The sequence below is a fragment of the Moschus berezovskii genome, chromosome 21 (assembly GCF_049115385.1).
Source record: "Moschus berezovskii isolate FMDL1 chromosome 21, NW_MosBer_1.0, whole genome shotgun sequence".
NCBI lineage: Eukaryota > Metazoa > Chordata > Mammalia > Artiodactyla > Moschidae > Moschus > Moschus berezovskii.
The window spans coordinates 46715789-46727115 of NC_142480.1; the positions used below are offsets into that span (position 1 = coordinate 46715789).

General features: G+C 39.9%; 1 protein-coding gene across 2 annotated transcripts; it reads right to left on the bottom strand.

Moving 5' to 3' along the window:
• Nucleotides 1–707: 707 nt before the first annotated feature.
• On the bottom strand, nt 708–6689 carry RAMAC (RNA guanine-7 methyltransferase activating subunit). Of its 2 annotated transcripts, XM_088829601.1 has the most exons (4): nt 6543–6689; nt 5786–5820; nt 2259–2437; nt 708–1537 (listed from the first exon to the last, which is right to left on the bottom strand). In XM_088829601.1, exons 3-4 carry the CDS (start codon nt 2426–2428, stop codon nt 1351–1353), a joined length of 357 nt encoding a protein of 118 aa, XP_088685727.1. In that variant the 5' UTR covers nt 2429–2437; nt 5786–5820; nt 6543–6689; the 3' UTR covers nt 708–1350. The 2 variants fall into 2 exon arrangements, with proteins under 2 accessions (XP_088685727.1, XP_088685726.1); XM_088829600.1 differs by lacking the exon at nt 5786–5820.
• Between the last annotated feature and the right edge of the window lie 4638 nt (nt 6690–11327).

Genomic DNA, 11327 nt, shown 5'->3' on the forward strand with positions numbered 1-11327 from the left:
GCAGCAGTACTTGGTTTATCAAATCCTTTCTAATAAAACAGTTACCTGAAAGGATGGCTTTGCAGGAAGGGGGTGTGGAGAAGAGAGTTAGATCCAGAGCATGTAGGAAAAGCAGTATCTGGAGATGTCAACCTTTAGAGCAGAGTGCTAAGAAAGAAGGCAGCAGAAGGCAGATTCAGGAAGTTGCCTTTTAATATCTTTGACCTATCATGAAACTTGTGCTTTTAATATTACTCTTAAACCAAATTAACTTTTTTCAAGAGATATGAGGACAGAGCAATAAAGCTCATCTCACCATATTAATGAATGGACTAACTACCAAAATTTAAGGGAGAATACTTACAAGTATTTTATTTGAATAAAACCATTATAATGGCCATTAGAATGATGGGAAATATGGTGCTCATTCTGAAAGGAAGTTTCAGCATCACTGGATTTACAGAAGAGAAGGCAGCAAAAAATGCACATCTGGAGGTGAAATAACATGGTAAACTCAACCTACATTAAATACTATAAAAGTAAATAGAGTGAAAATACAGCATTATTTACATATAACTGAAAAGGGAACATTACATAAACTTTATGCATAAATTTTTGCATAACGTGTAATGTTTACGTTAGCAAAAGCCTTAGAGTTTGTGTAAAATGACTGTGTGCCTTAATCCCACCCACCACTAGGTTAAATAAGACACTGAAACTGAGACTGATTCCTTCCTGATTTTACAGCTTTATTCTTGATATCCCTCTAAAAAGAGGGATATCACAAAATGATTGTGAAAATGACTCATACCTGTAGAGTAATCACAAAGTTCCACATTCACATAACAACAAAAGCCAAATGAAATATACTACAATTGTTTTTTTCAATTACTACTGTGTACAATACATCATAAGTAGGCATAGTGGTGCATTTAGGAGCTGACTGTACTCCCTGTGTAAAATTTTAGGAATGCGCACATCCAAGTGTAGGGATACTTCCACATCTTACAAATTAAAAGCAAGCATTTTCTACATAAAATTTTTATTTCTGTGTAAAACAAAGACAACTCCTGAAGGTCTAACAAAGAAAATTATATACAACATTCAAAGCGCTATTAAGTCATGAAACAAAGACGAATCTGAGGTAGAAGTCAAGCAATATAACCCACAACCTTTTTAGGGGAGTATTTATTTCCAGCAACCATCATGTCTTTCCAGTAAGATCTAATTTTTAAAAAGTCCCAAGTTCCAAAAAATTAATAATCCATTTTCTACAAACAGATGTAAAACTATGACCAACAAAAGATACAATGTAAACTTTTGTCATGTTAACAGAGTAAATAATTTTACTAAAAGTTGCTGACACTTCTATCAGTAGTAGCCATAGGGAGGCCTTTGGTTGTAACCATAGTGTCCATATTGATGGGGGTAGTAAGGTTCTTGTCTGTGCTGCGGGTAATTGTTACCCCAGGATCGTCCATGCCATTGATTGGATCGATTGTCACTTGGCCACCCCCGTCTGCCATCCCTACCTCTAAACTGTCTGTTATCTTGCAACCTACAACAACAAAACAGAAAGATTTTTATACTTCCCTTAAAAAAAAAAAACACACACACATGAGAAATCTAGCCTGGTACATTTCACTTCTCAATCTAATACTTAGTAAACAAGAGAGTAAAAACCAGTTTTCTTTAGAGAGTGTTATTGCACCAGGTATTCAAAACTTTCCTAAAATTCAGATCCAGTATTATACTGGATAGAGTTTGCAGAGAAGAGGTAAACTATAGCACCAGACTCAAAACAATAGGATGGTTCTGAAGCAAACTAAACCTATTCAGTTGTTCAAAAGCAGTATGGTAATATTCCTTTTATCTATTTTGAGGTATTAAATGGAAGTAATTTCCATTGTATAAACTTCTTTCTAAATGGAAACCAAAACAATATCTTCTTTATGGAATTTAATGTAAACATTTTGTAGAAGACCCTAGGTTTTTAAAGCATATTTGCAAAGAAAATATTAGTCCAGAGAAAGAATATTTTTAAAAAAAAAAAACCTTTACACATACACACAACTGCATAGCAAGGGGAAAAAAAATATGGTGCTGACAAAATATTAAAGCAAATATTTATCAGGCACTTAAGCAGTTACTAGGCACTCAGTATAGCATACTGAACAAAAACACTGATGCCTGCCCTCACGGGCCTTGGGGCCTAGATGATTCGAGCTGTCCTCTCCCAGATCAGTCATCTGCATTTACTCTTCTGAAGTAATACATACCGATTGCCTCTATTTCTCAGGCTGCCACCAGCTCTGCTATTCCATTCCTCAACAATTGGAGGAGACTCAGGAGGGCGTTTTAAGTATTCTTGGTATTCTTTGTCATCTTCTGTGAATCTACTGGCAAACATCTCTTCAAAATTTGGAACAGCTTCAGAAGTGTCAGTCATTCTGAAATTCTGTACAGGTTTTTAATATGTTTCTGTTAGAATTTTTTTTTTTTAATTAACACCATCTTTACCAGATAGAAAATAGGAAATAAACACTTTTAGGCAGAGTATGTGTAAAGTCCTTGTGTACTTTTAAACCTAAGACAGACTAGATTCAATTCAGTGTTTCTACATTACTATAATAGAGGCACTGTGCTAACTAGGAGCCTGGGATACAAAGATGAACAATGTATCATGAACCTTGCCCACAAAGAGCTCTCAGTCTGGTAGAATAGACAGTTGTGGTGTAAATATAAAGGGAGGAGCAGCAAATGTCAAGAAATGAAGCTGTAAAAGTGGGCAAGAGTCAAATAATGAAATACTTTGTATTTAATGTAAACAACTCTGGTTTAAACAGGGAAGTCTCAAGAGCAAATTTACCATTTAGAAGGATCACTTTTCTATTAAGAACAGATTAATAACAGATTAGTGAGTTTAAGGGCTGCTGCTGCTGCTGCTAGGTCACTTCAGTCGTGTCCGATTACTACAATAACACAGGTGACATGCTGAGGATTTAATCTGTGGCACAGACTGTGAAAACAGTTTTAAAAGAATTCCAAGAGGAATCAGTCACTGAGTAGATGCTATGAAGAGAGGAGGGGATAAAGGATAACTCCTAGGTTTCTGGCCAAATAATTGGTCAGGTTATGGTATCACAGGAACTAGAGAGTGAAGGTGGGCGAAGAGCCACACTGAGGTTAAGTTAGTTATGGTATGTATATCCATATGAAGAGTCAGTTCACAGTTTAACTATCTGGGATGGAGAACTGGGTGGACAATGAATGCAATGGGAGACATCAGTTTTGCTGGTGGATAATGGCAGAAAATGAAGAGGAACTCAAAAGCCTCTTGATGAAAGTGAAAGAGGAGAGTGAAAAGGTTGGCTTTGAAGCTCAACATTCAGAAAACAAAGATCATGGCATCTGGTCCCATCACTTCATGGGAAATAGATGGAAAAACAGTGGAAACAGTGTCAGACTTTATTTTTTTGGGCTCCAAAATCACTGCAGATGCTGATTGCAACCATGAAATTAAAAGACGCTTGCTCCTTGGAAGGAAAGTTATGACCAACCTTGAAAGTATATTAAAAAGCAGAGACATTACTTTGCCAACCAAAGTCCATCTAGTCAAGGCAATGGTTTTTCCCGTGGTCATGTATGGATGTGAGAGTTGGACTGTGAAGAAAGCTGATCGCCAAAGAATCGATGCTTTTGAACTGTGGTGTTGGAGAAGACTCTTGAGAGTCCCTTGTACTGCAAGGAGATCCAACCAGTCCATTCTAAAGGAGATCAATGCTGGGTGTTCATTGGAAGGACTGATACTAAAGCTGAAACTGCAATACTTTGGCCACCTCATGTGACGAGTTGACTCACTGGAAAAGACTCTGATGCTGGGAAAGGTTGGGGGCGGAAGGAGAAGGGGACGACAGAGAATGAGATGGCTGGATGGCATCACCGACTCTGTGGACATGAGTTTGAGTGAACTCCGGGAGTTGGTGATGGATAGGGAGGCCTGGCGTGCTGTGATTCATGGGGTCGTGGAGAGTCGGACACGACTGAGCGACTGAACTGAATGCTGTGAGAAAGAATGAGACTCCTCAGGAAGCCTATGGAAAAAGAAAGATTATCAAAAAACAGAATCCTAGAGAACATCAGCATATAAAGAAGATAAAGAAGGGATAAGAGAACCAAAAGAGATTATCACAGAAAGCAAAAGATTAAAGAGTGAAAGGTCATCAGTGTTGAGTAGTAACTGGAATAGTTACTTGGATCTTCTAGATCCAAGAAGAGAAAATTAATTTGATTTAGCCATTAGGAGCTGATTAGCAGGGATTAAAGCAGGACTACAATTAATTAAGAAGTAATTGGAAGGTAAGGAAATAGAAATCTACACCGATTAGTCTATACTAAGCTTTCAAGAGGCCTGGCTGGAGGAAACCCAAAGGGCAGTAGCTAAGGGCTTACTGGAAGATAATCTCTTTTTTTCCCCAGACTTAAACACCTGAAGGTTGGTGATAGGAAAATAAAAAAGCCAACAAAGAAAGAAAAAGACTGAAAATACAATAAAGACATAAAAATGGAAAGACAAAAAGGCCTTTAAACACACTGCTATTAAAGTTGAGGGTAATTACTATAGAATGGTATCTAATATATTTTCTTTTTTTCTCTAATACATTCTTTTTCTAGGTGTTCTGACACATGAAAAGAAGTACTATAAATATTATCTAATGGCTATGAAAACAGAATTTTTTTTCAGCTGAGTTTTCCAGGGCAATTATGGATTCACATTTGAAGCAGTATTTACCCAAATTTTCAGAGAGCCCCCTACCTCTGAGAAAAGATTTGACTTAGGCTGCAGAAAGCCTAATCCTTGAGGAACTAACCAAGATCTGGAAGCCAGCCCTAGAAGTATTTTGGAGGTAGCCCCCAGTGCCTTGGGGCTTCCCTGATAGCTAAGCTGGTAAAGAGTCCACCTGCAATGCAGGAGACCCCAGTTCAATTCCTGGGTCAGGAAGATCCCTTGGAGAAGGGAAAGGCTACCCACTCCAATATTCCAGCCTGGAGAATTCCATGGACTGTATAGTCCATGGGGTTGCAAAGAGTCGGAGAGGACTGAGCGACTTTCACTTCACCCAATGCCCAGTCCTTCCTTGATGCAGTCCCATCCCCTGCCTTTCCTAACGTAAACCCTATCTTTCTGTTCTTTGCCTCAAGACTTGTTTTATGATGTGGGGCATATGTGACATCATGTTAAAACTTTAAAACCAAATCTCTCTTGACATCCTAGAATTATTTTTCTTCCTGTATGAATTCAATTTATAATAAAAAGCTTTTGTCAAAGAGATGTGATATTAGAAGACAGCTTTTTCATTAGTTTGTCTTTCCTCCAAACTCCTCAAAACTCATGCGAATATTTATAATACTACTGTTGTCCCAACGAAATTAAACAGATTATTATTTGGATTAAAGAAACAGTATCTAGATGTTTTAATTTCTAGACATTAGAGTATGTCTTATTAAATACCAATGTGTCTGAGATTGGCAAACAGCTGTCAAATTCTCAAATCCAAGGTATAGTTTAGATTAAGCAAATTAAAACCGTGCCTTAATTTCTATAGGAATCACTGGAATCACCAGAAAGATGACCCATACCTAACCAGAGGGGTGATAAAAGTCATAAGGCAAGGCAAATGTGCTACTGTATTTTTATGTTCTCCCAGGATCCCCCTGCCACAAGTAAGCAAATGTTTATCACCTTTACCATTACTGGTGAGGATGAAACTTAAATAGGATTTTCATTGATCCATGCTTTACTCACCTCAGGGATTTGATTAATGTTTAGATTGTGTAGATCTGTGGGAAGAAAAACAAAAAACTTGACCCCCTTGAAAGAAACCCTCAAAAGGTGTGTGCCGCGGGGTCGGGAACCGTAAGGGTCTTAAGTTAATTAACTGGTAGGATTAAAAGACTTCCGACGCTAATTTGAAAGAGGAAATTGGAGCTGAAAGTGCTACCAAAGAGCTAGCTAGAAGATGCTACAAGACTTGTCCTCTGGGCCTTCATAATCAATTCGAGCGTGAATAATAACTTGACAAAGTATGTTCTTTTCTGTTAAAAACAACCACCACAACAAACAAGGTACAGATGTGTGCTCGAAGACGGCTAGTTTTTAGGCCCTAAAAAAAACCACACGGAATTTTCGTTGTGGGTCACCAACATCGGAAAGGACTATACAGAATGGGAGTCATGCCCCGAGAGATGAACCCAGAGAATTAACCGACGAAGAAACCGACTGAGAACCGCTGCGTTTCTGTTCTCTCTCGCAGCTTTGACTGTTGGGCTCCTTCTAAAACACCTCGGCCCCAGGCGCGAGGGAAATTAGAGGCCGTGAGGGGGAAGCTGCTTCTGGTTTCGCCAAAACGTCCGGTCCCAGAACTGCAGAGCCCGAAGACACCTCGCCGGCCACTCAGTTCGGCCTGCCCGCCCGACTCCCTCCTCCCTGCGGCCCGAATGGACTCCTCCGTCCAGGACTGTGTCTATCCCGCTCGGGGATCCGGATGCGCAGGGAAACCTACCTTCGGTTCAGGGCGCTGGCACGGGACTTCTGTGTACACTCCTTCAGCTCCTCCAGGTAACAGAGCCACTTCGGCCAGAATCCCACCGCCTCCTGATTTCCGCTTCCGGCGCGCTAAGGCCGAGGCAGGCCTGTGAAGTCTCGCGGGATCTCCAGCTCTCCCTGTACATTTTCCCCAGTTTTCTCAATGCTGCTGGCTCGGGCTGGGCTCTGCGAGAGTAGTCAGGTCGGGCTGAAAGTGTTGATGCTCTTTCCGTGCGCTTCCAACCGGCCTGGTGACTGGCAGGAAGAGACGCATCGCTGTATCTTGAGCCCTCTTGATTTGGTGCCGGCGACGGGCAGGGACGAAAGTTCTGAAACTTCTCAGCTGAGAAGGGCGGGAAAAGCTGCTTTCGGCCGCTTGCGCCGAGTCTGCGTGAGGAACTTGAGGCGGTTGCCGGTCGAGTAGGCGCGAGGGGATCCCTTCAGCGATACTACACCCTTCACTCCTGCTCGGGCGAACCTCAGTAGTAAGATTTCTCTAGTCCGTTTTGTACCTGTTTTTGCCGAAACACGGCCCCGCTCTGCTCCAGCTTAAGTCGTCAGTACCCAGCTCCCTTCAGGAGTCTTGTCTGTTTTTTCTGGAATGTTCGTAGATGTGTAAACGCTGACTATTCCGCAGTGTATTTTGGCCTTCTTCCTCCAGAACTGCTTTCCAGAGTGGCTCCCTCATTTCGTTAATACTTTCATGAGTTTCCAGCTTGGAAACATCAATATTTTTATTTGATACCATTTCTGTTTTCCCCATTGATACTGACCAGCGTTTTTGGCCTTTCTCAGTCAATAGAAATCGACTGCTGCTGCTGCTGCTAAGTCGCTTCAGTCGTGTCCGACTCTGTGCGACCCCATAGACGGCAGCCCACCAGGCTCCCCCGTCCCTGGGATTCTCCAGGCAAGAATACTGGAGTGGGTTGCCATTTCCTTCTCCAGTGCATGAAAGGAAAAGTGAAAGTGAAGTCGCTCAGTCGTGTCCGACTCTTAGCGACCCTATGGACTGCACCCTACCAGGCTCCTCCTTCCATGGGATTTTCCAGGCGAGAGTACTGGAGTGGGTTGCCATTGCCTTCTCCATCTTTTCTCCCTACTAGACCATAATCATTCATTTCTGCGTCCTGAGTTTGTACTGTAGTGCTTTGTATAAAATAAGCACTCAGTAAGTGTTTGTGGAATGAATGATGAACTGTGAGTGTTCCAATCCACGTTTTGGAGACATTATCCTAGCTCAAGTGTGAAAGATAGTATGGATGGGAAGATAGGATAATCTTGTTGTTGGGTAATACAGGTGAGAGCAGAAAGATCAAGATTACAATAATTGAGTGGTATAGTAGCCAAGTGGATGATGGGAGAAAAGGATCAGGAGGAATCAGAAAAGACTTCAATTCTTTAAGTCTTGGAAATTGTAAAGGAAGGGATGCGCATAGCATGTGTTGGTTTTAAAACAAAAATAAGCTCAGAGCTCAAAAAAATTTTTTTTAATTTGAGATAGTAGTGAAATATTCAGAAGAAAAATCTTAGGGGCATTTTAGAAATACAGGACTAAAGTTGATGAAAGAGAGGCTATACCTAAATAGGTAAATGTGTGAGTCATCCGTGAAGAAACAACAGTTGAAAACATCAGTGTATATGATCTTTCCGAAGGAGAAAGTATTTATAGAGAAAAGCAGAAGGCCAAAACCTACAGCTCAGGAAATAACTCATATTTAGGAAGGGGGAATAGGAAAAAATAAACTTGAAGGGGAAATTGGAATAAAGATGGGTAGCAATGTAACAGTTGAAAAACTCAGGCAAATTCTTGCCTGGTTGGTATCAGCAGTCAGAGACCTTATTTGGGAAATCAGTTTTTGAGTCCAGCTTTCTGATTTCCTTGTGACTTTATTATAGTGTTATTTCTAGGTAATGAGAGCTTACATAAAAAAAGTATATTTCTTTTCTTTAAATTCCAGAACTGCACTGAGGAGTTCCTAGGCTTCAGAGAGTTTCTATGAAAAACTGGGGATGCCAACCAATTTTCAAATGAAACTATTTATGCACATAATATTTTCTCATATTCTGCTATCTTGTCAGTTACTATATTTCACTTTCTGGCATCACTGAGAAATAATCTGTTCCATGAGAGGGAATTTTCCAGATAACTGACAGCCTTTAAGCACCAAAACTTGTTCACTGGAACCACTTTTCTAGAAATATACGTAAAATATAGTACTTACTTCTGTACCGTAACCAGAGTAAGTGGGCCATAATTTAATCTTTGCTTGGCAATTAAGGATAATTGTTACAGTATCAGCTGCTTGCCCAGTGGCTCAGTGGTAAAGAATCCACCTACCAATGCAAGAGGTAAGAGTTTAATCCCTGAGTCATGGAAGATCCTATGTAGAAGGAAATAGCAACCCACTCCAGTATTGCCTCGAAAATCCCAGTGGTCAGAGGAGCCTGACTATAGTCTGTGGGGTCACAGAGTCAGACATGACTTAACAATTAAATAACCACAGTAATAACAATTCTGTTCTGCTGGGTAGTAATGTGTTTTGGGCCTGTTAATACATACGGAAAAAATTACCTTTTATTAGTTGACTTTGCTGTTTCTGTTGTTGTAGCTCAGTGTTTTATCTTCTCATAGCTTTATAGATTGACCTGATTTGAAGCCTCACTTTGACCCAGAGATCTAGAGGTAAACACTCTAGCAGAAGTCCCGGGGGAATCGTAGCAGCAAAGAGTTTTCTGTGGCTGTGAGTGAATTTAAGACAATAATCATTTGTAAAATGATTAAACTGGAACTGAAGAGGCTATATAATTTATTCAAAGGAACAGCCAGTTAGTGGCAGAACAGGATTTGGATCAAGTCTGTGATACTTAAGAAGGCCTTGCTTTTTCCTCAGTGAAACACTGTTTTCACCTTTTCATTCTCTACTGTACAAGTCTTGAGCCACATTAAACAACTTTGCTGCTGCAACACAACCCAGACTCTTCCTCTCCACAGTTGATGTGGGGCTCCAGGAAACTGGAACTCTTGCAACCTCCCCACCAAAAAGTGAACTCCACATGGTACCTGTTTTCTCACATTGCTTACCTTAAAAAAAAAAAATCTCTTGAAGTTGTATTTCATAAGCAGAACCCAAGTCAAATGGCTTGTCCCTGGCTTAGAGGAAGACTGGACCAGTGAACTTCTGGTATCACCCTTGGAGAGAGAGTGCTCATTAGGTAGTAAATTGTCTGAACAGAAAGATATTCAAAAGACGCTGGGCAGCCCAGAAATATGACATTTTCCACTTTAGCTTAATCACACTTTGCTTTGTATTATGGTTCATTATATATATAAAATCACAATATTGAAATGGTGAAAGGATCATCTGGTTGAATGCTTTTTTTTTTCCTCTTAATAAACACCCCTAAGAGATTAAATGACTTCTCCAAGATCACAGAATTGATCAGTGACAGAACTAGACCTATAACCTACAGGCATTCTTCATTAGTTTGACATCCTTTTGAGTGTTAGATGCCAGGTACTGTTTTAGGCCCTGAAAACATCAATGAATCAGGATAAAAGCCCTGCCCTCATGGAGCTTCTATTTCTAGTCGGGGAGATAGACAATTTAAAAAATGAATATGTATGTACCATGAAGAGTAATTAAGCAGAGTAAGAAAACAGAGGGTAACAGGCTGCCGCTTTGGTTAGCATGGTCAGGGAATGTGTGCATGATAGTTTTCATCTCAGCCCATTTCCTTATATGGTGGAGTCCCTCTTTTCTCTCCTATCGTGAATGTAAAAATTGAACAATTTTTGACATCCATACCATTCACAAGGGAGTAAAAAAATCTCTCATTTCTGGGACAAGGCAGATTTGGTGAGTTTGTAGTTTCATAGACTGTGCCCAGTGGCACAATTTAACTTCTGTTTCTATAGCTTGAGTTGGAATTACGGGCTCCTAAATCTTCTTTCATCTTTATATTGTGTTATTCAAACCATTTCCCCCTTTCCACCCCACCCACTCTACTGCATCATAAACACACCAGAGCACGAGGGTTGAACTCAATAAATAAGTTCCTAAAAGAGAATTTAAAAATGATAATCTTCCACTCATTTTTTCTGACCTGCAAAAAATCTCATCATGTTTCCCTGCTCTGATTTTATCTTCTGCAAAATGGGAATAATAATCCTTGCTGATTGTCTGCTTTATAAGATTCTTGTAAGAATTAATCATTGCATGTATAAAGCACTTTAGGTGCCAATGAAGAAAAATGCTATGTAAATTTTAATGATAAAGTTATTATATGTTACATAAATATAAAATAATGTTAAATAATGTTTAACATAAATATTAAATAATGTTTAATCTCCAAGAGGGAAACATTTCAAGTTATAGGAGGCATTGGTTTAGAGCCACATTTGTACTCCTGTGGCTTTAATTACATGGAATGGTTTTGATCAGAGATTATAGGATCTTCATCCAATTCTCCACCTCAGGGTCATCCTCCCGTGTCCAGAGTTCTTTGTCTAGGTGCCTTTATTCAGGACACTGCAGAAAGCAAGCCAGTGCTTGTTGCAAGTTTGTTTGCTATCTGAGTATTTCTCTTTACCCTAGAAGCCAGTTGATATTGTTAAATCACAGGAGAGATAAGCAATCTTGGGGATGACAGAACTATGAATTGGTCTTAATAGATTGGATTTAAGTCTTTTCCAATTCTAAAGTGTGTGGTTGTGATATGAAGGTGTTTTTTTCTCCTTTTCCCTAATGTTATATGAGTTAAG

What these genes read in the sequence shown, in the direction of transcription:
- RAMAC (XM_088829600.1), bottom strand. Translation starts at nt 2,428, where the DNA reads ATGACTGACACTTCTGAAGCTGTTCCAAATTTTGAAGAGATGTTTGCC. An exon ending in CTGAGAAATAGAGGCAATCG is followed by an intron (nt 1,538 to 2,258) that starts GTATGTATTACT and finishes TTGTTGTTGTAG; the next exon opens with GTTGCAAGATAACAGACAGT.